Genomic DNA, 27,345 nt, shown 5'->3' with positions numbered 1-27,345 from the left:
CGTGGATCCCTCAGGTGACTCTCACCGGAGGTTTGTTTCTGTTGCAGTAGTTGGTACTGTTCGTCATGTCTACCACTGTTGGCTCTCCCCTATGACAGGCTACCCGTCAGTCTCGGTAAGGAGGCATCGCACCAAGTCAAATAGTCTGTGGGGGAGGGTAATGATGAAACATATGAAAAATACATCAAGAACTTGCCGATTGACTCATGACCGAAGAGCACTTTGGGGGCAAGGTTAGATGAAAACACCACTTCAGTGTAAGAATAGAGTTCTGGACAGCCATTGGAGAAGCAACATGTACCGAATATGAATATCTATAATAAGCCCCTTTTTGTTACATCAGATTCATCACCATCTACATCTCTCTCTCGTATGACTCTGACGAGTCGCGGTGGGAGGAAGTCATGGTGATGATTGGGAATGAGCTCCTTGAGAGGAATCTGGACTTTATTGAGGTTCATCTTGAGCATAATGTTGGATGGGGACTGGGATGGGGCGAGGAGTTTGGTGATGCTTACCTCCATACCTATCCAAGACAAGTACTGAGAATAGGGGCTAACATTGAACAGACAAACAATTCGCTGGCGTAGACGCACAATACCACTGTCGTCATATGGTCTACAAATCGAGGACCTTTGGCCCTAGGAAACTCGCAAAGGCTACGGGTTTACCTATGCCATACGCGCGTTTGAAGGGATGAAGAAGTGAAATTATCTAATGGGGTCTGGGGTCAGATGCTTAGAAGCACGTAGGCAAGCCGTCATTTTGACATGCATCTATTCCTTGTCTATCAGGCATTGCGACCCAGGTAGTGTGAGCGCTCCTTGATAGAAATGGCAACTTTATCCAAGTCTCATCACATCTTGTCCTTATCCCACAGCCTACGAGTGATCTAAACCCCTCTCCAACCTTTGTTTGGACCAACCCCATCACTACCTTTCCCACCTCCAATCCTTAGTACGAAAGATATGTCTTCTTAGGCCGTTCTATTTCGCTTTGCTACCTATTGGTCACCCTTCGTTTCAGAGGATATATGTCGACAGGCGGCCCGTAGTGGAGTATCGTATCTGCCGAGCTGGAATGCCTCGTCGGACCCGGAGCAAGTGAAGATGGTCGGTAGAACACAGCCTTACCTTCCAAACTGGATGATCAAGGGAAGATAGCCATGTTGCAGCATTTCTGCCTTGCGGGCGGGGTGATTGCCTTGGCGTTTAATCGGAACGAATCAGGACGAGTATGCCATGACCAAATCAGGCTGTCGGCTTGTTGAGGCAAGACATGAAGCAAGTCGATATTCAGCTGCGCCCGGATTCTGAGCCTGGCACTGCCACGTAGCTCTGCATCAGTCAGCGCCCGTGGTGGCTTGAAACATTCTCCTTTCATAAAGATCCAGCTCTTTTCCTTCAGCCGTCGCCATCGTTTGAACCTCTTTGCTTGGACAACCTCCGCAACACGTCAATGATTGCCACAACCTCCATCTCACCACCATGCATCTTTTGAATACAACTTCATTAAAACTTGAATACTTTGTGGGCCACGAAATCCCCAAGCACGCCATTCTGTCTCACAGATGGGAAGCTGAGGAGATCCTGTTCGAAGACGTCCAGACCGACCGGTGGCCTCAAAAGAAAGGCATTGACAAGGTCAAGAGAGCTTGCCTACGAGCCAAGGACGATGGTTTCGAGTACATCTGGATCGACACCTGCTGTATAGATAAAAGCAGCAGCGCCGAACTCTCCGAGGCTATCAATTCGATGTTTAAATGGTACCATGGTTCCCAAGTATGTTATGCATACTTGTGTGATGTTTCTATCGACGAGACGGAGACTTTTGCCAAGAGTGAATGGTTCACTCGAGGATGGACACTGCAAGAACTTATCGCCCCCCAACAAGTCCATTTCTTTGACAGTCAGTGGAAAAAGATCGGGGACCGCCTGTCCTTGCTCGACTCTATCGTCAAGGTAACAGGTATTGATCGACGAGTCCTTGGTCGAGGACAACACCACCGATGTTGTGAGGGCTACGAAAACCGGCGCTACAAAGGGTTTTGTCGATGCGTGATGAACACCAGCTCCGGGGCATTTCGTCAGCTACTTTCGTCATTCAGCGTGGCCACACGCATGTCATGGGCAAGCAGACGAGTTACGAAACGTGTGGAGGACCAAGCGTATGCCCTCCTAGGATTGTTCAACGTGAATATGCCCCTTCTGTACGGCGAGGGAACGAAAGCATTTCGGCGCCTTCAAGAAGAGATTATCCGGACTTCCAATGACCAGTCTATCCTCGCTAGCGACTTCTCGCTTTGTTTCTTCTTGGGTGCCACGATCCGTGGGGGAGGATTGGATGTGATGGACGACGCATTTGGCCACTTGTTTCCATCTCAGCCACGTGCATTCATGTCTGCCGCTGATCTGGAACGGCCAAGTGCATTCTCGAAATACCTGTCCATGACACTCACGAATCACCGTCTAAACATCGACTTGCAGATGTGTCCTTGCTCGTGGCAAGACGAACGAATACGTTGGCTGAAGACGGGGTGGCTAGGAATCCTGGACTGTGTCTATTCAGACGACTACCTGCCCCGGCCCGCGATCCTCCTGGACAGGCTGAGCTCCGCAGAAGACGACCAAGACGTCTTCATACGGATATTAATGTATCACAACGCTTCGGTTAGAATATCTCCGGTCGCGCTGCTAGACGCAAATAAAGATGTTGGAATTTCCAAAAGGGGACTGAAGGTATGGTTCAACCCAAGCCACATCAAGATGATGAATATCGATCTGTTGTTACAAGCTCCCACGCAAGCACAAGGAATGCGGACGCCCGCCATAAGGATCAACCCAGTTATTGGAGGTCACGATGACATGACATATCGGATCCGGACATCGTTTCCAGAGCTGGAAGAAACACCAAAAGGCCACATCCGCGATGTAACATTCTCGAATACCCAAGAAATAGGCGCAAACAGGTCTGGGATTCTCGCTATCCATGATGGGTCGAGGCACGGATTCTTCGTCGCATACGGCTTTTTAGAGCACACAATTACAAACCCGGAGGCACGGGATTCTCCCGAGTTTGGTCCCTGGTGTCGACTGTTGAAGTGGCGTCGAGTCGTCCCTGATGGAGAGTTTATCCCGAAAGATGACGAGTCCGCCAATGCCCTTAAAGACATTGTTCAGTTCAACAACTCCTCGCGTAACAATCTCCCGGAATCAGGCGATGATGTCCATCCTCATGACTCTATGGACTGGCCCGGAAGACCTGGTCTACGAGCCCAGGTAGCGATGACGCCGAACACGTTCCTGGGACAGACGGTGTACAAGCTGGATATTTCTGTTTGGAGAATTGACGGATCGTCAGAAACGCAAGGCTCAGGTCATGGTGGGAGAGGTTCCCACAAGAGGTCATCGCGGCGTCGATAAATCGGCTATCAGAACTGCCAGATATAATTCCAGATTCAGCTGTTTCTCAAGGTCTACACTCAATCACGTAGCATAGGCAGCGTCTGTAATCTGGCCTGCCACTCAATTCCGCTTCAAACCTCAAGGGCTTGACAAGTTTTGCCTCTCCTGTAATTCGTCCAACCATCTAACACGATGCCGCCCCCAGAGTGGCCTGACACGACCATGACATCATGCCATTGGCCTACACTTCTCTCTTACTGATTGGACGTTTTAAATGGCCTGCAGGGTCTCCCGTCCCTCCCTTTGGCGCGAGAAAATCGCGTTCTACGCGCTGGAGCTGCGACCTGCGCGCGTAAATTGCTCGTCGCACGCGCGCATAACCCGACCCGACGCGGACTGGTCCCCCAACTTCATGCGTGGCCCCCTTTCACAGGGCAAGTTTACTGTAGCATGCGCGTCGTTTCACGGGTGGTCAATTGCACGAGTATGCGTATTACACAAAATGTACTGAAAAAAGTATCAACAAGTTTTCATTTTCTGATCGAATGAAAAAGTGAATAAGTAATAAAAAGTAGTAGTCACATTGTCCATGAGCCGTCCGAGTTACCATCTAATCTGCCCTGGCCTTTTTTTACTCTCCCGAACCAACCACAACCAGAACCGAATTTCGTCTTTGTGTAGAATAATGCAGGCTTGAGCCTGTCACGTAGTCCTCCATCACATCTCGATCGAGGATGAAACAAGAAACCAACCTCCTGGCCTCGAAAATGGGCCGGGGGCCACCTTGGTCAGCCCAACCGTCTCGGGAGGACCATCTTTCATGCCGCTTGAGTCTATAACGCCGTCGCCAAGGGAAAAAGAAATAGATACAGAACCTTGTACACCTCAACTGCCAGTAGTAAAACAATCCAGACAATAGTTGAAAAAGGAAAAAATGTGCGTGCGCGCGTGCTGCTGTAATATGTGTCGTCATGGTATCATGTACACGAGGAAATCAGATGTCGATGCCCAGACCCTCCAAGCTCTCAAAGGGCAAGACGTCGTCCAAGGGGTTGCCGATTGGTGACTAGTCAAACGTCAATCGCCTCTGGGTCACGCTGACGGGTGTCCTAGTTGCCGTGAGGGTGACGGGCGTCTTCCAGGGCTTTTGTGCTGGGCTGGGTGTGATGTTGACAAAGTCGGCAAAGTCAAACGCTTGGCTTGGGGTGGTTGGGAACAGGTTGCCCCCACCGGGCGTCATCATCATCGACGAGGGCAGATCCATCTTACTGTTCTTCTGCGGGGGAGTCGAAGGAGGATCCATCCGTGTCCTGGTGGACGTCTTGACGGCTGGTGATGGCGAGGCTGCCAGGTAGAGAAGTAGATCTGCGCCCTCCTCGCCCGTCTTGCCACCGTTGGCGCCTGGCCCGGCGTTGCCCTTGGCCCGTCTGCTGCCGAGGGTTCGGGACCTCATGGGTGGCGTGCGAGGAGGAGAGGACCGGATGCTGGCGTGGTTGAACGAGTGAGCCGGCAGGAGGTCGTCGTCGTCATCGGAGGGGGCAGCAAAGTTGGGTGATGTCAGCTCACGGCTCATGAGACGCTGCTGGAAAAAGGAGACGTCTGGACCAGCCGACGTGGTGAAGTGCTGCTGCCGGCGAGGCTTGATGGGAGAAGAATGGGCCAGCTGGTGCGAGTTCTTCCACGAGGTGTGAGCGCCAAACGACTTGTGAGCGGTGGGAGAGGCCCGGAATCGCTTGCTCGGGCTCGAAGAGGCGTCGGCAAAGGTGGCATAGTATGTGCGCTTGCGGTGTCCGGTGCTGCCGTTGCTGGAGCCTACTGCATCCGAGAACAGGGGCGCCTTGAGGGGGGAGCTCATGAGGGCTCGGGAGGGATACGGGAGGTCGGATGCGCTGGAGGATGAGTCGGAGAGGAGGTCACCAGGCTCGGCGAGGCGCTTCCGTCGCATCTCCTCCTCGACTTTGGGCTCGATGGAGTCGAGAGTGAGGTCCTCCCAGCCATGCTTGGTCTTGAACTGGGCGAGGGCGAGTCGGTTCTGGAGTCGGCGTGCGATCTAGAAGTGGGGGAAGAGAGTGTCAGTCAGTCCAGCGACTCACTCACGGGAACAGTATGACTGATTGCGTCTGCGCAAGATGCGAAATGAAAGAAAAAACTCACCTTGCTCACTTCTGCACGCTTGAGCACGCAGTCGACGACATCTTCAGGCTGCTTCTTCCAAGGCGACGACATGGCGGACGCTCGCACTGCTCTTTGCACACTCTGCTGCTAGGGGCAACCGCCGTTTGAAATCTGCACTGCACCTCTCTCTGATCCTCCAAAAAATACTGGCGTCCTGGTTTTTAATTCCGATCCCGAGTTATATATAATGAAAAAAAAATTGTTCTTTTTGCTGGTCAGTTTCCGAGAGTGAATGCGCAGTCAAAGTTGGTGGTGGTGAATGAGTGAAGGAAAGTCGAGGCCAAGTTTGGTGGTGGTATGGAGCGTTCAAAAGGTTGAGATGGAGATGGAGGGTGCGTGAAGAATCCAAGTTCAAGGAGACGGCAGGGGAACCTAACCTGAAGGTCCAGGTCGGCTCGAGTACAGCTCAGCGCAGTGCAAGCCCGCTAAACTGACCAGAGGTGGGCTGCAGCCGTAGGCACCCTGCCCTGTAAGCTCGATGGATTGGGTGAGAGGAAGAGGGGCTCGTGCCGCCTCGGCCGGGTAACCAGTTGCAGGGGGGGACGAGACGAGAGGGGGAGACTGTTCGTTTCTTTGTTCGTTCGTTCGTTTGCTGTTAGTGAGCTCAGCTGGAATCTTGGTTTCGGGAACCGACAGGGACAGGAGAATGCATGAGTAGACCGAGGGATAGACATGAGCTGAGATTGCACTCATTGGACGACGTCCACGTGTAAATAAACGTGAGGTGTTCGTTGAGAAAGGGGAACCTCTCTCGCTCAACGGTGAACTATGGATTTACTCGGCAACTGAAAAGAAGAAAAACCCATCACGATAGTATCAATGTTAATCAGATCCGGCAATTCAACTGGCTGCTCTGTGTCCGTCTCCATTCACTCGCTCATCACTGGGGCACCAAAAAATTCACGGTATCCATTCCTCATTCCTCTGGAAACGACACTCACACCGGTGGCCTGCTAGGCGCTGTCGGCTCCCGATCTGCCCTGGGAGATTTTTAATTAAAAGAGGCCCATGCCTAAAAAAACAGTACTTATGCACGCACTTTGCACAGCAACCACGTCCAGTCCAATCGCTTAACAGGGCCGCCGCTGCCGGGCCAGCAGCAGCCCCAGCTGGCGTTTTGTCATAGGGCTCTGAGGTTCCAAGTGCCTCATACTGAGCACATCTCTGCTCATTTGATAGGTCGTCGTGGGCTGTGGACGAACTGCAGAAAAATGTTGGTGGATGCCTTCAGGGCTTTGACAATGACAATGACAATTGATGCCACTTTGGTCAGCGTTGAGTTTGATTGGCCTGTGGCTGTTCAAGGGTTGACCAAACTCGGTGCTGACGCTTCAGCTGGCTGGCTGAAGTTGGGAAAGATGCACCATGACTGGTTCATTGTGTAGAGCTGAATAACTCGTCTCCTTATTGTTCTCCACCAGTTCGCCAAGGGAGATTGATACTTAATAACCATCTCGGTTCCCTCTTGGACGCAGGATCGAGCTCAATTGATCCATGAATGTAGAAACAATAGCTCCCAGCAGCTGCTCTCGTCAATCAGGGCAGAGTTGCACTATCGCGACGAGCTACCCCAAAAGAGACAAGGTGGCCGTGACCAAGGTCTGGACCTTGTCGGGCTGGAAATTACCTGGACGATAGCTCTCGGCACTTTATCAGCGCAGGACCATCAAGGATCTGTGTGTTTCATAACTTGTTCTCTAAGTAAGTGAGGCTAGATAATATCGTGATTGCGAACTGCTAAAGGGGAGAGTCGGCGGCGAAGATCCAGACACACTTGATCAATTGCTACAAGACCCTGAGAGTTTCCAGAGCATCACGAGCCCTGAGCCAAAAACCTAAAATCCCACATTCACTCATTTCAATTGGAAGATCAATCGCACAATTGAGAAACAGACTTCAAGGGGGAACCGAAACGTGACTTTCCAACACCACGAGAAACGGATGCGGTAACTCAACTCGATCGGAGACGGAGTCGACGCCGAAGAAAGCTCAATCCTGGCCTGATTTTTAAGAGCACTGCTGAGCTGGCAGTTTAGCTGTCTGGAAATGTATGACGTCTCTCGAAGCTACACCCTTGTCGTACTACTCCGTAGTTGCATCGCCGTTGCTCCTTGGAGTGGAGGACGAGATAAGTCTCAAACAACGATTTCGAGTTCACCAAGCAACCAGAGAGTGAGTCTTGGGTGAGACAAGTCAAATCGTCTTGTTTCAAAACCAGACCCAGGCGTCTGGCAAATCCCAAGACTTTAAACATCCCACGTTATTCCCACAAAACACGAGCCCCGATCATCGTCGTCAGTCCGTCATCATTATCCACACCCAGCCAACATGCTTAACTAGGCAACTATTTACAATACAGCGGACATGCCGCTGGAAAACCCCATCTCCCAATGGATGCAGAAGCAAGGTTGGGATGGGCGCTTGCTGTCGCACCTTGACGATCTGCCCCTGGCAAATCGGGATGTGGATTGGGTCGGTATCTGGCCTATGCCGATGTGGATGGGAAGGTGTCTGCGTTGTCTACGTACTGCGCGCGCAAATATAGAAACAAGGAAGTTATTTCTGATATCTGATTGGCGTCGCCGTGAACTCCCTTCATCTACAAGATGGAGTCTTGATCCATCAAGAACAGGGAAATATGAAACGGGAGAAGACGAGGTGCTTCGAGAAGACATCTAACCAACGCTCTTTACTCGGCACATCCCATCGCATGGACATGCCGACCGCCATTCTCGGACCTCAGATAAAAAACACGGAATCTTGTTGGATGGACGTCGGCGCCGGCGCGGGCTATTCCCGCCCGGGATGAGACGGAGGGCGACGTCATGGACCATGGTGGTCCATACCAGACCAGTTGGCGGCGGGCAACAACTATCAAGATGCGACAGTCTTTTGGTGGACTCACCGGGATCACTCTAGACCTTCTCCCGCTGGATGCGGCCGGGTCGACTATCGAGCTCCACCCGTTGTCCACTGTAGCGCGTCGTGTGCCTATTTCCATCCGGGCTTGATCGTGATCCTCCTGGAAGAGTTGCTCCATGAATGTCTGCCCGAGCAAGGATTAGCTATCAGTGCCAGTCGGCGTATCTTGTCAGTGCCGTGCCAGCTGGTGAGCTGTTCGAGCAGCTATGTCCTAGTTCTTGATGATCCGTTTCACCTGTTCCTGGCATCTCTTCTCTCTCTCTCTATTTATCTCGTACGGACTTGGACTTTGCAAATATCCAATCCATACCTGTCCCCCCTCCACGCGGCCACCACCCCTCCATCCTCCTGCCCCAAGCGGTCTCCACCGAAGAAGCCTCCACAATCTCCAACTTTGCTTGAGTTCCCCTGCTACTGTTCCATCCATCCACCACCCATCTCGCGCATCACCTAACATTAGCAGGCACCGCGGCCCTGCAACCCACCTCTTCCCAGCGGACCCCCCGGGCGAAGCTCCAACGCACTCTCGGCGATTTAGCCTGGTCCCGTCGCCGTGCTGTCGTGTCGTCCGGCCCTCCATCCGCCATCCGTCATCCGTCATCACATATTTCTCCATATCAATCCTGGATATCCATCCAGGGGGTGGTCGGGGAGACAGGTTAGGTAGGTTGAGTGAGGGTTATCTTTCCAAGGCAGCGCGAAGAGTGGATTTTGTTTAATAAATCTTTTCTCCTCTCGAGTCCCTTTTTTAATTCCCCTTCATCCATCTTTTGGGTCTTTCCTTTTTTATTTATTTTTTTCGGTCCCTCTCTTGTCATATCCCATTATTGGCAGGAGCAAGCAACCTCCGACCGTCAACATTCGACGACGGCTTCTATCCCACGCACCCCCCCGCGAGACCTCACTCCACTTGCGCCTGCGTCAACCACACACCCCCCCGTTCGTTCATCTAAGCCGGACTACTACCTACAATACGAGCTCCTACTTCCGTCCCTCTACCACCTACCACCAAGTCTCGGTAATACAACCCTTCATTCCCTCGTTCCCCCGTCTCTTGTCCTCCCTCGATTACTCGACTCGACTTTGTTTCATCATCATACCGAATCCTCTCCTCGACGGCCATCGAAATCTTGCCTTGCTGAGGATAGGTCCAAGTCGCCGGCGACCATGGCTCCGTCTTTCCTCAGCAGTCTACGCCGCCGCTCGAGGGCCAGTTTCCGCACCGATCGTTCTACAGATACGTCAAGCGATGGCGCTGGAAGCCAGGGAACGTCACCTTCGAGCGGTTCCCTTACGCCGCCCTCTCTCGACCACCAGTCAGATCCCGCTCTGCACCTGCAAGTCAAAGATCAGCAGCAACAGCAACAGGTCCAGCGCCGAAAGTCCCAGATCACCCAGAGCCAAAGCATGCAAATTGTCCCACCGCGACCTCCCCTGTCAGCACACTCGAACCGCGGCAGCGTCTCGGGCATGTCCGGACTCGGTGCGCCTGTCAACGGAAAACAGAACTTGCCAGTGTCGCCGTATGCTCCGAGGTTGACCAACATTGCTGAAAACGCATGGGTATGTCTTTGACCATCTTTCACTCTCGTCCTCGTGTCCAATTGGCTTCTCCGTGCGCTCGGAGGCGCAAGCCATAGCTTCAGGGGTCCAAGTAGTACAAGGATGATGCTGCCAAGACCTCCAAGAAGCTTCGCTGCAAGTCATTGTTGACAGCTGCTAACTCGGCACAGGTTTACCAAAAAGTTCTTCTAGTATACGGCACGATTGGCGATCCTGCCCATCATGCGCTCGACGGAACCCTCAATGTCTGCCGCCTCGACGACAATTTCCCCGCGATCAGCTGGCCCGTCTGCAGCTCACATTTCAAGGCTTTGGTCTACCTTCAACCAGGCGCAAACAAACTACGATTCGAGTTCTCAAGTCCCAAGCTCGCAAACAGCAACAGCTCCAATCCGATTCACGCCTCCTACTTGACCGTCCACATGCTCCCGACAACCAACTCTCCGCCATTGCAACTTGCCATCGTGCTCGCCAAGGACTCCCCAGGAACCTTTGACGCTTCGCCCGCGCGCGCTGAGAGGGAAGGGAATGGGTTGGAGACCGCTGTCAAGAAGTTCAGGATGGCAGCCTACCTGTGGCAGGCATTCACGTCGGAGCAGATGTGGCGGAATAAGCTTGGGCGACGAGCTTTCCGGTTCGATGAAGAGTGGATGACAGGCACCGCCAACTATCGAGACCGAGAGAATGGTGTTATGCGATCCGAGGCGAGAGTCCATATTATCCGATGCGACAAGACTGTTGCCGAGCTCCGAGATCTCAACAAGGCCCAGCAGAACGAAAAGGCTACCCAGAAGGATGCGCTGTTTGGAATCGCCTCGGAGGCTGTAAAGAAGCACTTCAACCCTCTCCCCGGCCAAAAGCTCTATGTTTCGGCTCTACTTTTGGACGCACACTGGGACAAGGGCGCAAAGACCGTGACGGGTCATGCCGCCCTTGGAGGCGGAGATGGCGATCTACAACTGGCAATTTTTGGGTCTCACTGTCTGCAGAGCTATCCCACGAGTTTCGAGGAGGTTGTTCCAGCCTTCACTGACTGCACACCCACCGACACCAACTATGTGGCCAACGACTGCAACGAGGCCGGCAGCTCCTGGGAGGCTGCCAACATTGGAATCGGTGCGCATCTCCATGAGACGGGTCACCTCTTTGGGTGCCCCCACCAAGAGAGTGGTGTCATGTTGCGAGATTACGTTGTTCTCAACCGCACCTTTGTTGCCCGCGAAGCGTACTGTACCAGAACCAAGTCCAAGGGGGGCCTGGCAATGCAAACTGATGAGTGTGGGTGGCACCGCCTCGATTGCCTGCGCTTCCGGGCTCATCCAGCTTTCCGTCTTCCGAATGATGCCCCGATGAACCCCGATGGCAGCGTCCAGGCCTTCCCGGTCGAAAATGGCAACGTCCTTGTCATGGCGGCTACCGGCATCTACTTTGTAGAGATCTTTGCTGAAGGCGACGACGTGTGCCACTCCTGGATTGAGTATCCGACCGACCAAGGAGCACCTTCGCGACAGGTGACACTGAGCGAACAGGAGCTTCGTGCCAGAATGCCCGAGAATAAGAGAAAGGGTCGCTTCAGAATCTCGATCAAATCGTACGGAGGCGGATCGTTGGATATTGATGACTTTAAGGCGTTTGCGTCAAAAGAATCGTCCGTCAAGCTGTCGAATGGAAAGACTGCATTCCGAAGCAAGAAGCTCGGATCCTCAAAGATGGATGGGAGTCAGCCTGCGGAGGTCATCTTCACCAGCGCTGTGAAGCAGGATCGTATCCTTTCGCGGGTGATTGTCTACCACGGAATGGCGCTAGATGGGTTGGAGTTTGTCTATGATGATGAGTCGACTCAGGTGTTTGGTAAGAAGGGTGGTAAGAAGGGAGGCGATGTTTTTGAATTCGGTAAGACCCCTTTTTGCATTGTATAATTCGAAACCACCTAACCGTATCCCTCAGATGTCCGCCGTGGCGAGTACATTAGCGGTTTCGTCGTGCGGTCCGGCTTCTGGATTGACGGCATCCAAATTCTGACAAGCCTGGGTCGGAAGTCGCCCGTGTATGGCAATGCAAATGGCGGAGATTCGTAAGTGCCCTGCTGCCATTGGCCTTTCAAGACTAACGCATGATCCAGACACACTTTGATACCCCCCCGAGGATACACCATCTGCGGCGTTTCAGGCTCATGTGGCCAGTGGCTTGATGGTTTCTCAGTTCTTATCACACGATGAACGAAACATCAAACGCTCTCTTTTGTAATTTCGCACACGCAACAACATGGAGGAAGAGCCCAAAAGCCGATGGAAAGGCACTAATTGGGCGTTGACTTGAGTAGCATGATGAGGAGCTTGGCGACCATGACCATTGGGCTGGTCCATACTTGGGTGCCGAGACACGAATATTCATCTTCCGGCGACTAAAAACACGCCGCAGGCACTAGGGAGGGCATTGGTCTTGACCCGGAGTTTGGAGTACACATCTTGTCTATTGCCTCTCACGAGGCGGCACGCCACGGTAGGATATACATAACCAGGTATGGAGGGACGGGCACATATTATACCAGCGAGGTCGTCCTGAATTCATACATGTATGAAATGAATTGCTGAGTTTGCGATCAAAGCAGCTCTCTTTTGTTTATATTCCTGCTGTGATGATGGTAAACTTGTATGCCACGATGCTTGTGAAGATGGTAGCTGCATCACTGACTTGCTGTAGCCACAATAAGATATTGCAGCAACACATCGACTTTACGGTGAGAGCAAACGTCTGTGCGAGTGTGTGAGCATGAGCTTTACATATGATCAGCTTTCGATATCAAGTGTCGGTAAGAGCCCTTTAAAGGCCAAAGTTATGCCAAGATACGCACGCCCCGATGGAGACGCAAATGTGACGCTGAATTGCCGCCTTTGTCGATGCATGTGACCGTGGCCGATGACTTGCAGCCGGGGATGACCAGCTCCAAAACGTTGAGCCGTCCAAGCTGCGGAATCACGTGAAAAGGGCATTGGGACACTAAGCAGAACTGGGAGTAGCGCCCACATTGATGACGGCATCCCCACCCAAGCAAGGCAAGAAGTTGGCTGTGCTGAGTAGCAAACCCGCAACGGCAACCGCGACCAGAAGGCCTCCTCAACGTCAACCATCTCCATCCGTCTCGTATCCCCGTTGGGAAAGCCTCTTTTTTTTTCTTCCTTCTCTACCACAGCCTCCCAACGCCACAGAACTTGCCAGACTATTGCATTACGCGGCCGTATCCATACCGACATTACTTTTCACTGCTCTGGAGACCTCTTTGTTTTTTTCTTTTCCTGTTGACACCGCTGCTTTCAAGACAGAGCTTGACCTCAGTTGCGATTGCATTGCCATACTCGACGCCAAGAGCTCGACATCGCGACAGTTCTCACCCCGAGCCGTCGGTTCTACTCAACTTCTCAAACCCCGCTCCCATCTACAGCTGTGGCCATAGGTCGCCGCAGAATGTCTAGGCGGAGCAGCACGATGGCGTCGAACTCGAACGGAAACATCCCCAAGGACAGCCCGTCCTCCAACCCAGGTGAGTTTCAGTCTGCCATGGTCTCGTGAGCAGGCAAAGGAGTGATTAATGAGCTTCGCGAATCTGACAATGCCTCGATGTATAGCAATGGACAAGCAAAAGATGCTTCTGTCTGCCGATGTTGGACACTTTTCCCTCGTGCGCGCCATGCACCTTGCCGACTTGATCACCCTCCTGAACGGTATGCGCTCCCTCGATGCTACGCGGCACAATTGATCTTCCTAAATGATCTGAGCGGGAAAGCAGATGGCTAACTGAGCGATTTATAGGTGGTTGCGGTGTCATGTCCATCTTCACGTCGCTACGATACTGCCTCGGCGATCCCAGCGTACACGACAACATTTGGCTTGCGCTCGCCTTCCTCCCGTTCGGCCTGTTCTTCGACTTTCTCGATGGAAAGGTGGCTCGTTGGAGGAAGAAGAGCAGCTTGATGGGCCAGGAGCTGGACTCTCTCGCTGACTTGGTATGTCTGCCTCCTTGTGTGACTTGTGACGTCAAAGTTCTGACGCGACGCTCTTGGTTAGATCTCCTTCGGTGTCGCCCCAGCTATGGTGGCCTTTACTCTTGGCTTCCGCACCGTTGCCGACACGGTCGGCCTCACCTTTTTCGTTCTGTGCGGTCTCACTCGCCTCGCGCGCTTCAACGTGACCGTGGCTGTCCTGCCCAAGGACGCTTCTGGCAAGAGCCAGTACTTTGAGGGAACCCCGATCCCTACCTCGCTTGGCATGGATGCCATCATGGCGTACTGGCTCTCGCAGGGCTGGATCCACGACAACCTGCCTTTTGGCACCTGGTTCCAGGGCTCTGCTCTTGAGTTCCATCCCGCCGTCATCCTGTTCATGATCCATGGCTGCCTCATGACCAGCAAGACGATCCGCATACCCAAGCCCTAAAGGATGGTCAAAGAGACCGTTCAACACGGGATAACAGCGATGACATCATTACGAGATAGGAATAAGCGGGAAGGGTGGGAATCGGTGGAGCAACGGGGTGAACATTTTCATTTCTGGCTTTGGGAACCCTATCATGACGATGGCTCATGATTGGGGAGAAACAGAGACAAATCGGATACGGAAAGGATAAAAACAGAAAAGCGGAGGAAACACGGGGGAAGAAACATGATATCTCATGAGACTGAGCGATATACTTGGACAGGGCATGACTAACGCTTCTCATTGAACAAAGGTAGTTAAAGATACCCATACATTCCTTGATCTGTGGCTATCGTCTTGTTAAATTCAACATGTGGCTTTTATTGTTCTGTATGTGCCAAGGTTGCGAGATTACAGCTCTGCTGTAGAAACAGGGATATATGTATGTCAGCAAGCTGAATAGCTGCCGGCGTTGCCAAGCAGACTTGAAGATGACAGCCTCATGCAGGTGAGTCGTCTGGACCTCGAGAAGAATAATCTTGCTGGTCTGGGCCATCTGACAGGAGGCCTTGCTCCGAGTTGCCGGTCCTTAGAGATGGTGCAAGATGAGAGATGATGAGAGCCTGAGATCTACGTCTTACGACACGCTCGTGGCATAGCACAGAGTTTGTTGTTTCCTCTTTTGCGAGTCTCACCCGGGGAGCTGAGAGAATTAAATATGAGAGCCTGATTGGTTTCCAATGTGCAACAAGCCAACAACATCTCTGGCGTGAAGCCTATGTCTGAAACACGCGGCATGAGGCGCAGAGACCATTCGTCAGATCGGTCTTGAATGTGTGCCAGAGCTTGGAGCTAGTGATTTTTGACTCCTCCCTTCCATAATGGTCCTTCCGCAGACCGGGTCATGGGTAAGGACTGATAGAGGATGAGGCTGTGTTGGAGATGGGATGGCGTGCGGCTGTGTGAGGGTGGATGTGGGGTTGACAGACTGGGGGGCCCTTGAGGGGCCATGCTTACGCTTATTATGAGCGGGAAATGAGGTAGTAATCGTAAATGTCGGCCAATGACGCCTTTATTGGAAGAATATCTGAGCAGAGGTGGTGATGCTGTGAATTGTTGTTTTGAGGATGAGGGAGGAAGTGTCGTCGGACCTTCCTTCCCATTTGTGGCGATAGGCGATCTCAACGACTGTTGGTCGCAACCGCCCGCGCCTTCTTGTCCTCCTCCACCATCACCACCACCTTTTCACTCATCACCAACAAGCCATTGAGCGACGAGCCAACCAGATGCGAGAATTGTGCAGTGGTAGTACCCTCACAACCGCCGGGAGCAGCTGCAGCGCGAGCATGAGCGCGCACATCGATGGCGCATCTTTGCAGCAGGAAGCAGCAATTCCTTTGGGGCCGACCCCTCCCGTCGCTTGTACACTCGAGATTCGATGTGCCTCAGGGCTAAGCAAGCCTAGATCCTGGCAGAGAAGAGTCCTACAGGCGGGGAGAGATGGAGAAAAAAGAGAATGACCAACAAGAGAAGTGGAGAGAGTCATGATCCTCTTGCTCAACAAACCCCGGCATTTGGGGTCTGAGTGAACTATTTCTGGCTCGCTCACAGTGAGAGTCCCCATCCTTCATCTCGGTTCATCGCAACTAGGCCCTGGGCCTAGCAGCGGAGTGAGGAGCCAAGAGTCAGCCCTGGCGGCTCAGACGCGGCGGCGCCTCAGTCCCGAATGGGTGGATGGTCTGGTCTGGGCATTTGATCGTTTCCGCCTTGCAAGCGCTGGATTCTTAATACCCATGGCGTCCGCCGCAGTCCTTGCTTGCTTGTCTTTGACGAGTCGATTCCATCTTCTAGAACCTTTTTCACGCTCGCTCTGTGGACTCTGATTCAGTCATGATGCTTCTGCTGCGGCTTCCCTTCTGTTGTTAATGCACCCTCCTCATTGATCCTCTTCAGTTCGCCCAACCAAAAGCTCACAGACCTGAGGCTATGAATGTCGATCGGTGCTGACGCTCGTCCTTTGTTGCTGACTGCTGCCCCCCCTCATTCACCCTCCCTCACGATGGAGCCTCTCAGGAGTCTGGAGAGGCAGGACTCGGAGAAGTCAGAGGCTCGCCGCGAGCACCTCCGCGTCAATGCCGCTGTTCAGAATGTCACTGACACAATGATCGCCGTGACCGAGTCCTTTCGTCACCACTACCAACAGCAGTATGGTGGCTACGCTCCCCCGGCCCCGGCGCCGACTTACACACACTCTCGAAGCTCGTCCAACACCAGCGAATCAACCGAGCGCCTGCTAGATGTAGATCCCATAAGGCACATGAGCGTGTCTGACATGTCCCCGTCTTCGATATCTCCCTATCAAACCAGCCCTGTGCCCAACGTGCTTGTCCCAGGACGTTCACCAGACGCCGAGTCGGATTCTCTCCTCGAGACAGACATGTACACGGAGATGACACAAACCACAGGGCCAGCTCCCGAAGACTTGATTCGCCTTGCAACACCGAATCTACCTGCTCGGCTGGATACACCTCACACGCCTCCTCCTCGCTTCAGTATCCCAGTTAACCTCTCAGAACGCCAACCTCACACCTCCCCACCTCAGCTTGCAACGGACTTTTCAGTCAACCATGGAGGACTTGTCAACGCTGCTAGACGCTTCGAGGCGTTTAGATCGACTACTCAGCACCATCAATACATGGCTCTTAGACCCGATGTCGGTACCGAAACGCAACCTCTCGGCACAACCACCCTCATCCGCGCAGGCACCGATGTCGAATCTCCAGTATCCAAAAGCGGCGTACGGAGGAAACCCCTGACCCGAGGTGCCAAGCCGATCGAGTTCAACTACGCCACCAACGAAACTCTCTTTGTTGCCGTCATCTGCATGGCCCAGGTGCTGGCGTTTGCTGGCCTTGCTCAGACCTTGGTGCCTGCTCGAAGAATTAGCGAGTCCTTTTCAGAGTCGGAGCGTACTACAGGACACCTCGCGTGGTACTCGGCAGCATATGCCCTTGGCTTTGGGGCAACGACTCTTCTCGGTAATCGGCTCGGAAGTGTTTGTGGTCAGAGGCAGACATTTATCCTGGGCTATCTCTGGTTCGCCCTGTGGAGTCTCCTTGCTGGACTGAGTGTATACGTTCAAAGGAACGGCGATTCGGGGACCGTCTATTTTTGTGTCTGCCGTGGTATGCAAGGAATTGGTCCAGCATTGATCACTCCCAACGGTCAGGCCATGCTCCAGCGTGCTTATCCGCCTGGTCCTCGAAAGACGCTCGCCATGGGCTTGTTCGACGCTGCTGTACCTTTGGGCTTGGTTCTTGGTTCAGTCATGACAGGACTCTTTGCCGGGTTTGGGTCTTGGTCCTGGGCGTTCTACTCACTGGCAGCGGTGTGTCTAGCGCTGGGAGTTTCCAGTGGTCTCCTTATTCCGTCCAAGAGGGTTTTGGTTCACGACTTTGAGGGCAACCTCTGGAAACGACTCGACATTCTAGGTCTGGTGTTTGGCGTTGCTGCCCTGGTTCTTTTCTGTGTTGGTTGGAACCAGGCGCCTATTGTAACATTTGAAAGCCCGGAGCCATATATCCTCATCTTTGCTGGCCTCATCCTCATCCCGCTTTTCACCTTTTTCGAAACACAGGCGAGTCATCCTCTGGTTCCCGTCAAATCGATGCACATACCGTCATGCTTCACTCTTGGCTTTGTGGCGGCGAGCTGGGCAGCCTTTGGAGTTTGGATTTGGTATTTCACCCAATTCATGGAAGTCCTGGGTGGCTGGACACCTCTACTTGTGGGAGCGGGGCTGGTTCCCGTGCTTGTTGTCGGAGTCGTCGTTGGGTTCATGTGTTGCCCCTTTGTGAACCACGACTTGACGGCTCACCTGGCCATGGCGGTGGCGGCAGTTTTCACGCTGATTGGCTCTGCCCTGATGGCTACGGCTTCAGAGAAACAGTCTTACTGGGTCAATCCCTTCATAAGCACCATCTTTATGGGCGCGGGGATTGTCCTGGTGCTCCCCGCCTCTGTTACTGGCCTGACTCGGAGTGTTCCGCAAGGACAACCCGGACTCGCAAGTAGTCTCAGTACGACGTGGGCAGCATTCAGCTTTGCTGTGAGTTTGGGCATGGCGGGTGCTGTGGAGATGGGGAACAGCAATCGAGGTACTTATCCTCGGGAAGGGTACAGAGATGCGCAGTATCTTGGTTTGGGGATGAGCGGGTTGAGCCTTGTATTGGCCTTGGGCCTTCTCTGTGCTGCTTGTTTAAGGCGTTGAATGGATAACTAATTGGTATGTCAAGGTGCTAGGGAGGAATTGTTGTTAGTTTTTATACCCCGGCGAGCGTCGATAGTTGTAGTCGTCATACACAGCACAATCATGCAAAGATGCAAGACAAGACACGAGTGAGCGTAAAGGTTGCCCGTCTTTGTTTTCTCTCTCCTCTTCCTTCTTGAATCCTCTGCGTCTGTACAGAATCCCAATGCCGCGCGATGAGCGCACATTTGTAGGATCGGATATAAGAGCCAGCGGGGGAAAAACCAGAACCAAGCAAGAACGACAACAACAACAATTGGAAATAAGACCGTATAACGCCAGAAGAATACACTTGTTTCCCTTCTTTCTTCCCCTCCCTTTCCATTTCTTTCCAACAACACCTTCGTGGGTCGCGTTTTTGTGTCGGGGCTCGAAACTCTCAAGGAGGTTGGTGATTTATAAGTGTCGTTTATCGGCCGCCTCGGCTGAAACCACCACGTCCTCGACCACCGCCGAAGCCGCTGCCACCCCGGGAGAAACCGCCGCTGCCACCGCGACCACCTCCTCGGCCACCGAAGCCACCTCGAGAACCACCCCGAGGGCCACCACGGCCACCGCCAAAGCCACCACGACCACCTCCGCGAGCACCGAAACCACCACGTCCGCCACCACGGGGACCGCCGCGACCACCGCCGGCGCGCTTGACCTTGGGAGCACCGGGCGGGGGCTTGGGCTTGGGGAGGAACTTGTCGAGGGGCAGGAGCTTCTCGGAGCCGATGTAGAACTTGTCGCCCTCCTTGAACGAGGTGGCCTGGATGCCCTCGGTGGGCTTGATGGTGAAGAAGACCTGGTTGATGGGGCCGAGGACCTCGTCGACCTTGCCGACGGCCGTCTTGTTCTCGAGGAAGATTTGCGCGTTGAAGTGAGGCACCTTGGGATTGATGGACTCGCAGACCATTTCGCCTTCGCACGCGTGCATGAACTTGCCCATTTCTAACAAATGATCAGTACTTGATACTCAGAAGGAGGAGGGGAGGTTACACACCGAGGATCTGAGCAGGAGGACCCATGTCTCGCTGCTGGAAACCTCCACGGCCTGAGAACATTACACGTTAGCAACTTGTCATCCCGACCTCGAATTCAACCCTTTGACTCCAATTCCTTCACACAACGTTTCCCCCTCTTGTCACTTCCTTCCCAAGTACCCTCAACCCAGATATCGTCTTAGAAAAAAGAACAAGAGGGACATACCGCCTCCGCGACCGCCAAAGCCGCTACCGCCCCGACCTCGCGAACCGCCTCGGAAAGACATGATGGCGCGTTGGTTCTTCTTTCTTGTTGAATTAAAAATCCGGGTCGCCAATTGAAGCTGTGTAACTCGCGCGCGACTCGATCGCCCTCGCTCGCTTGGTGTTGCTGGAAAACCTCGTAGGAAGTGGTTCGCGATGGGATCGTTTGCTTCCAACTTTTTTTTCCAGTGTGAAATTTTCAGAAAGGAAACGCCTTGTTCCCACCGAAGGTCTGGCGGGAAGCTAGCTTGGAGCACGCCGATTGGTGGGAGGGTGCATTTTCGGATCATCAGTTTTGCCGGGTGGCTGGTGTGTGAGGTACGTACCTACAACACCAGCCTCGACTTGATGCTCAAGGTCACTTTCATCACTCACAACTTCATGATAATGTGTCAATTTTCACCAATTCATTTCAGACTACGAAACTCGCTAATAGATCCGAATCAAATACTCAAAATTCATTGCCTAACGAGGGATATACAAAGCACACGTCTCGTAGCGAACGCCTCCTGTCCCTCAACGAGACTACTTGCCCCATCCATGACCATTGTTTTGAAACTGCATGTCTTCCTTGCCATATACACACTCCGACCAAAAGGAAATCGAGTAACAAAATACCCACACGAAAGAGAACCCCAGTAGCACCAGTCCACCTCACGCAAAAGTGCTCTTAGGATAACCACCAGGAATGTGCAGGTTGGAAATTGTGTTGTGGCTCTCAGTGCGGTTGTTGCCAGAAGGTCGCACAGGGGGTATATCGTCCTCGTCGTCTGTTCGAAGAAGCACCGAGTCGGGCTCCGTAAACACCGATTCCGGCTTGTTAGTAGAAGGCTGGGACTCGCCAGCAGCGCCGCCATCCAGTCTGGGGAATCCTTCTCCAACTGTCATCAGGTGGTAGTTGGTTGCTTTGGCACCACCGTTGGTGTGATCATCCCAGCCTGGCTGCTGGTTGGAAGACGCCTCCCGCTCATATGACGTAGAGTCGTTATAGGATGTCTGGTTGTAAGTTGAGGTCTGAGGACCAAGGACGTATCCATTGTTATCTTGCTCCCGTGGCTCTTCATGAGTGTTGCCCTGCAAGTCGTACGGCGGCTTGTTGTTGTCGCGATCCTCCTTACCCTGAGGAATCACGATGGGAACAAAACGGGTATCGTCTTGGTTCTCCTCGACGTATTCCGACAGCCCCACGGGATACTGTGGATAAGGCGGCTGGGGCTTCGGCTCATGAATCGTGGTCGGTTCAACCGGGGCCTGCTGGACGGGCTCGCTCGTGTAAGGGTTGACACCATCGTAGTGTGCCTTTTGGCTGGCAATGGCAGCATTTGAGGGCATCTCGTCCAGAGGCGTCTGGTGCACAGCTCCATAGCCCAGACCATTCTCCCGGTTCTGTTCAGAGTTTCCAGCTGCCGATCCAACCAAGGCCCCCGTCACAATCGGCGGCAAGGAGTCCTTGTGGTTGTCCTGGAACCCGGAGCTTACACTAGAAGGCGAATGAGAGGCCTGTAAGCCACGTTGCGCATTGACTTGGATATCAGATGGGAACCGCCCACCTGCTTGAGATCGCCGGGGGGTCGTATCGTGTTGCCTCGGTCCCGGGTTGGTAAAGGATTCGGTGTCGGCCGTGAAGGGCTCCTCGTCTTCCTCGTCGACCAGTCCATCGCTACTAACTGACCGTCGGGATGATCGGCTAAGGCTCCTAGAATGGCTGCGCACAAATTGGCTGCGCTCCTCGGGCGTCTTCTCCGTGAGCGCCTTGATATCCTCGTACCAGGCCATCATGGTATCGTGGCTCTCGGCGCGGAAGACCCAGGTGTGTCCACGGTGCATGCCGCCCGTCTGGCGGCCCTTGAGAATGAACTTGTTGGAAGAGCCCTCTCCGTTCGAGTGAGATCCTAGTTTCTGTTCTGGGAGGTATAGAGACATGACGGGGGCTTGCGCCTTATCCGCCGATTTGAACTCGTGGAGGTGAGTCGCAGAAAGTACATACCTGGCATATATTAGCAGAGCCCTCATTTTCAACACACTAGACTTACCAGCCGGCTGTATAGCTCTTGAGATATTTGCTCTTTCGCTCCAGCAATCCGGCGCGGATCTCCTGCGCCGCCTCGTGGTCCTGTCCGGGATAGTGAATCTGGTCCGCCGTCCTGAGAGGGATTGTCGGGTCGACGAATTTCTCGTCGTGGGTAACAAAGTGCATCCATTCGTGGTCCTTGGGCATGGAAATTGGGCCGTCTCGAAGCTCGCCAATGACGTTGTACGAGTTGTCGGCCTCACGCTTGAGGATGCCAGCGTAGGCATTATAGGCCTTCTGGATCTCTCCAACAACAATTGACTCTAGCTCTCGGCCTGAGTTCTCCAGGTTGAGATATGCCTGGTGCAAGTAATTCTCCTCGTCAATCTGCCGTTCCACCTGACGGTCGACAGCCAAGCGGAGTAAGTATGGGTCTTGTTTGCCGGTCGTCAACGACTCATCAAGCTCATTCCGCCCCAAGACATCGCCAAGAGTCTTGACTGCCTTGCGAGTGTGGTCCATCTCTTTTTCAACCGAATTCTTGAAGTCACCCGAGAGGTTCTTAATTTCTTTGATCTTCTGCTGAAGATCGCTTCGCAATCCAGTCAGGGCGAGAATCACGTCATCTTCAATCTCCTTGGCCTTGTTGGCTTCGAGAACAGCGTTCTTGTTGTAGACTCGCAGAGATTGGAGCGCATCATCAATACCCGCCGATTGAAGGAAGCCGGGCGGTGCTGAAATGTTGTTGGAAACATTAGCCAGCTTGATGAGAGATTTGGAGCGGTGCTCATAGTGTGTCTGAATCTCACGAAAGTATGCGATGAGATCCTTGAGCACCTTTCTCCAGTTCTGAAACCGGTTTGCGAGCGCATCGGTCGGGTTGCCAGATGTGGGAACCGGGCAGTGGAAAGCACTGTGCGCCTCGTCGGGATCTGACGTAGATTGCAAGGCGAGACTCTTGACGCTGCCAGCCCTCATGCTACGACGGCTGTTGCTACGCTTGAGGCTCCCATTGCGGCGCAGCGAGTTCTTCTTCTTGAGAGTGTTGGAGCGCACAGGGAGCGCTTGGTCGTCGCCAGCATTGAAGCTGTGCACCGAGTTGGCGCGCTGCATGCTTGCGCCGTTGTGAGGATAATCAAGAAGGACAGAAGGTCCACGCTGTGCGGCTCCCCATTCCTCGGTGAAGCGACCCTGTTGTTGCGACAGCTGCTGCGGCGCGTGTGTAGAATTCGAGAGGTGGTAGTCGTCGTCGTATTGTGGATGAGGTTGCGTGTTTGCGTTGGCGGCCGTGTTGAGGGCGGTTGCGCGCTGGTATGAGGCCGAGGAGGATTCAGGAGAAGAATCTTGACCGTAAGAGTATGAATAGTAAGGACTCTGGGCAGAGGCCGGATGATGTGGAAGAGATGAAGGTTGACCTTGGGATTGGGAGTGTGGTAGATCCATGGCAGAGGTGGCGCTGTTATCCCTCCTGCTCCCAAGTAGCTAGCAGCACAGGACTAGTGAGGGTGTAGAAAAAGGACGGACGGGATGAACCACGAGGAGACCGAGATGGAAGGGCGAGGAACCTAGACAGTCAGTAGATGCGCGGTGTGGAGGAGAGTACTTTGCACTGCAGCGGAGCATGAGCATGCAGCTGGGCCGGGCTGGTTGCTGGGCGAAGAGGACGGGATGGACGCAACCAAAATCAGGGTGTAAACTTGCAGGTTACGTTACGGGCGGCGGGATGATGGTGTTGACGCAATGGGCGCACAATGGCCGCCGACGGCGCACGTCGACACCCAGCGAGCTAGCCCCAGAAGGGACGTCGCTCGAGTCCAGAAGTGAGACTAGTGGTTCCCAGAAGCCCACCTCACCGTCGTCTGTTCCAGTGTGGAGGGGGCCTGAGACAACGATGATGATGATGAAGATGCGACGTACAGTATCTTGATTGATCGATTGATTGAGACGAGAGATGAGATTCGAGTCAGCGGGTAATGGGCTGAAGATCAGGGTCTGTTCGTTGCAGGGAGGAAGCGTGAACGTGGAGGAGGACAAATCGACACAAGACGGGATGCAATGAATCTCGACCTCGGTGTAGGTTTCAAGAGCTGGATGTCTGTTTATGGATCCAGCTGAGGACGATATAATTAGCAGACGCCAAGAATAGGACGGTACCAAGACGACCGAGCTGAGGAGAGGTACTGGAGGTGTGCCGGTGACAGCTTGGGCGGCAATGTATGATGTTAGTGATGGTCGTTGCGATGGTTTGTTTAGGGCAGGACAGGACGATGATGCAGATGTTCAGACAAAGCCAGCAAGGGTTAGGGGCCGGTTCCCTGAGTGAAGTTGCCCGCCAAGAGCTCATCACTTACACCAAATGGGCTCATCCAGCGGCGGTACTTGGTAGGTACATCTTCTGACAGCACCCAGACCCCCGAGTTCTTGGCAGACAGGCAGCAAAAGACCCCTACACATCTGTCAATACTAGCACTTCAAAGGTACTTCTTTGTACCTTTCCCACTCGCAAACACCTGCTGCTTGCAGCCAGTTTCTTCCCCTTCCCCCACCTCCACTTCCCACCATGACGTCGCCGACGCCACTCCAAGAACATTTCCCCCTTTGGTGATGCCTTCAGACCTGCAAAGACCAAACGATGATCGTCATCTTCCCCCAGAGTCTTACGGTCCCCGGTTTTGACTGTTTCTGCTGTTTTTGCTCAACCACGCGCCGGACGCACACGGCTCCGCCTGGGCCCGCGTCACGTTCCTGCGTTAATGTTCATTATCCCTCGGCATCGCCGTCTCCCAGATCTGCAGCTTGTTGCTTCATCGACTCGTTAATCACCTGGATGTCTCCGGCAAGTGGATTCTCCCTGGGCTTAGCGCTCTGTCGTCCTTACAGTACAGCCGGATCCGGCTCGGCACTCCTCTGGGCTGAGTACCCGTATCTTTGAGTTCCTGGGCAAGACGCTGTGCAAACCTTGGGCTAGTTACATCCGAGTGTCTTGAGCTGTCCATCTGGTATCACGGAGTCGCACAATCCCCTCAATGATGCCATCGTCACATGTCATTGTGAGACGCAATTTCTTCTGTCAACTCCTTTGTTACCAAGGAGCTTCTTCTCACGGGCCTATCCATTCACCAGCTCAGTATAGATAGTCTCGACACACTAGAGTAATGAGGCCGCCGGCGTTTATACTTGGCAATCTCCCCGAATAATCCCAAAACGCCGTGCCTGATGCTTTGTGCCCAACAAAGTGAAAGCTCCACAACGCCGTCGTCAAACCAACAGTTCCCTAGCGTCATGATCTTGATCGGTGCTCTCCACTACATACAGATCTTTCCCCAATAGTCTTCTGTAACTCTTGTTTTCCTGGTCATAAGTTGTGTTTGCAAGAACGGGTTCACGCCTCCTGCTCTGGAACGGCCTCTGTGGCCGGCTCTGCAGGGGGTTTTTCGACCGCCTTCATCTTCCCTCGTCGTCTTGGAGGCGGCGCTTTGGGAGGAGTCTTCTTCTGGCCCCCGTTGACAAACTTTTGCGCGAACGGGACTCCATGTCGATGCTTTGGTACTGCTGGTAGAGGCTTCTTAGGCCTAGATGCCATCGTGACGCCCTCCTCTGAGCCGTCGGCGTCCGCTCCTTCGCCTGCACGGCTCGGCGTCTGCACACCGGGCTTCTCCTTAACTGCTGCCACGTCGCTTACGCTGATACTACTCGCGGTGTCGGAGCGCGACAGACTGATGCCCAAAAACCTGCGTGCCACCTCTGCCTCACCGGACCCTTGTGTGGGCGATTCCACCTCTTCAATCCATTTAACCTTTGAAACACGATCGACCAGGCGCAATGTAGTCTCGTCAGCTGGCGCAAAATGCACATTATGCGAGCCTCGAAGGATGTTTAGCACCCGAAGTATCTCGTCCTGCTTGTAGTGTGGCGGCTGGCTCAGTTGGGTGTGCGCCAACAACGGATACAGGACTCGTAGGTAGGTATGCCTCAAAGACATCTTCTCGTCCGGCAGGTCCATGAGGTTTCGAATGATGACGTCGAGGAGCACCCTCAGATCGTTTGTGTAAAAGTATTCGTATGTCGCCTTGTTTGTGAACAGGAGATACAACAGCTTCAAGATAAGCAACTGTAACGAAGTCTCCGTTTCTCGGTTTAGAAGCAGGATAATATTCTCTCCAAAAGCCCTGAAGAACGGTCCATGTAGACTCAGGCATTTGACAATTCTGTTGGTCAAGGGTGAGGACGGATCGTTGGCGGTATCGGTCGAAGCGAGCATATACTGTTCGTTCAAGACAAGCTGTTTCCATGTTAGTCGCCACTGCACGCTAGTATGATGTTCCGCTACTCACCAAAACTCTTATCGTAGGATAGTGGTAGGGATCATGAACATCGTCAGACACCTCCTCAATCAAGCGGAACAGGTAGTGGACAAAGCCATCGTCGACCGCCTGCAAGTCATCGACTCGAAGCCGCTCCATACGCGACATCTCGTACATGAGCTGCAGCAAAAGTCGATGCAAACGCGGATCCGCGTCTCGACGGCCATTGATGAGCTCAAGGAGGCGGGGGAAGCACGCCTCGCCCACCATGCGGGGAAACATGGTCTCGTCCTGGCAACCATCGAGCAGGAGGAAGCAGGCGATGGCGTGGAGCGGTCCGATCTCGTCCTCCTGGAGGAGGCTGTAGATGATCTGGGTGCGGACGTATTCCTTGTTGGTCTGGAACAGATCGCTGGCGAGGAGCATCTGGGCACAGGTGATGATCTCATCCTGAGACTCGCAGAAGTGGTCGCGGAGGCGGGTGGTCAGTTCTACCCAGGTGCGCAGGGCATCATCGATCGTTTCGTGGCTTTCGCACTTGCTCGAGACGCATTTTCCGAGTTCTGCGAGCACATGGTGTCAGTCCGCTTCGCTGCAGGCCAGTTATTCGGCGGCAGATGCGCGCCGCCATCCAAACCCACCAGTCCAGAGCTGTTCTTCATCCTCAGGAGAGAGAGGAGCGTCGTCGAAATCTGCCATAATCCTCGATTTTCTGTGGGCACAACCGCCAATGCATCGGGTCCTGCTGCCGAGGCTGGATCCGCAGTTGCTATCGACGGGCGAGTTTACGCTGGATAGACGACGAGTCGACGGGCCAACTGACAATGGCTTCTTGGGGCAGTCGCAGGCGCAGGCGCAGGCGCAACGGTCATCTCCTAGCACGGGATGGAATAGATCGAGCTGCGAAAGGAAGTTCGTGTTCCAGAATCGAGGTGGCGGGGTCGGGATGGATTACTGTGGCCGACTGTCACTACAGCAGCCGTTGTGCCGTGACCTCATCTGGGGCCTGTTGGAA

General features: G+C 53.6%; 8 protein-coding genes across 8 annotated transcripts; 4 read left to right on the top strand and 4 right to left on the bottom strand.

The window, feature by feature from the left end:
- Positions 1-1,487: 1,487 nt before the first annotated feature.
- Positions 1,488-3,422, top strand: NCS54_00515200 (HET domain-containing protein; the record flags this gene model as incomplete). Its single annotated transcript, XM_053150667.1, has 1 exon — positions 1,488-3,422. One exon carries the CDS (start codon positions 1,488-1,490, stop codon positions 3,420-3,422), a length of 1,935 nt encoding a protein of 644 aa, XP_053006642.1.
- Positions 3,423-4,470: 1,048 nt separating this feature from the next.
- NCS54_00515100 (Hypothetical protein) lies at positions 4,471-5,630 on the bottom strand (the record flags this gene model as incomplete). Its single annotated transcript, XM_053150666.1, has 2 exons — positions 4,471-5,454; positions 5,559-5,630. The coding sequence occupies 2 exons, from the start codon at positions 5,628-5,630 to the stop codon at positions 4,471-4,473; spliced, it is 1,056 nt and encodes a 351-aa protein (XP_053006641.1).
- A 4,038-nt stretch (positions 5,631-9,668) lies between these two features.
- NCS54_00515000 (Jacalin-type lectin domain-containing protein) lies at positions 9,669-12,283 on the top strand (the record flags this gene model as incomplete). Its single annotated transcript, XM_053150665.1, has 4 exons — positions 9,669-10,064; positions 10,235-11,957; positions 12,012-12,138; positions 12,187-12,283. 4 exons carry the CDS (start codon positions 9,669-9,671, stop codon positions 12,281-12,283), a joined length of 2,343 nt encoding a protein of 780 aa, XP_053006640.1.
- Positions 12,284-13,529: 1,246 nt separating this feature from the next.
- On the top strand, positions 13,530-14,498 carry NCS54_00514900 (CDP-diacylglycerol--serine O-phosphatidyltransferase; the record flags this gene model as incomplete). The annotated part of the gene is made up of 4 exons (XM_053150664.1): positions 13,530-13,605; positions 13,691-13,786; positions 13,875-14,068; positions 14,130-14,498. The coding sequence occupies 4 exons, from the start codon at positions 13,530-13,532 to the stop codon at positions 14,496-14,498; spliced, it is 735 nt and encodes a 244-aa protein (XP_053006639.1).
- Positions 14,499-16,536: 2,038 nt separating this feature from the next.
- On the top strand, positions 16,537-18,688 carry NCS54_00514800 (MFS domain-containing protein; the record flags this gene model as incomplete). The annotated part of the gene is made up of 2 exons (XM_053150663.1): positions 16,537-18,585; positions 18,653-18,688. 2 exons carry the CDS (start codon positions 16,537-16,539, stop codon positions 18,686-18,688), a joined length of 2,085 nt encoding a protein of 694 aa, XP_053006638.1.
- Positions 18,689-19,195: 507 nt separating this feature from the next.
- NCS54_00514700 (H/ACA ribonucleoprotein complex subunit) lies at positions 19,196-20,200 on the bottom strand (the record flags this gene model as incomplete). Its single annotated transcript, XM_053150662.1, has 3 exons — positions 19,978-20,200; positions 19,772-19,822; positions 19,196-19,719 (listed from the first exon to the last, which is right to left on the bottom strand). Exons 1-3 carry the CDS (start codon positions 20,036-20,038, stop codon positions 19,196-19,198), a joined length of 636 nt encoding a protein of 211 aa, XP_053006637.1. The 5' UTR covers positions 20,039-20,200.
- A 469-nt stretch (positions 20,201-20,669) lies between these two features.
- Positions 20,670-23,469, bottom strand: NCS54_00514600 (PH domain-containing protein; the record flags this gene model as incomplete). The annotated part of the gene is made up of 2 exons (XM_053150661.1): positions 20,670-22,002; positions 22,049-23,469. The coding sequence occupies 2 exons, from the start codon at positions 23,467-23,469 to the stop codon at positions 20,670-20,672; spliced, it is 2,754 nt and encodes a 917-aa protein (XP_053006636.1).
- A 1,939-nt stretch (positions 23,470-25,408) lies between these two features.
- NCS54_00514500 (DUF2013 domain-containing protein) lies at positions 25,409-27,029 on the bottom strand (the record flags this gene model as incomplete). The annotated part of the gene is made up of 3 exons (XM_053150660.1): positions 25,409-26,308; positions 26,361-26,893; positions 26,972-27,029. The coding sequence occupies 3 exons, from the start codon at positions 27,027-27,029 to the stop codon at positions 25,409-25,411; spliced, it is 1,491 nt and encodes a 496-aa protein (XP_053006635.1).
- Positions 27,030-27,345: the final 316 nt, after the last annotated feature.

Source organism: Fusarium falciforme, chromosome 4 (genome assembly GCF_026873545.1).
Source record: "Fusarium falciforme chromosome 4, complete sequence".
NCBI classification, from domain to species: domain Eukaryota; kingdom Fungi; phylum Ascomycota; class Sordariomycetes; order Hypocreales; family Nectriaceae; genus Fusarium; species Fusarium falciforme.
The sequence above is the reverse complement of the archived record's forward strand: the minus strand, read 5'-3'. Positions and strand labels throughout refer to the sequence as shown.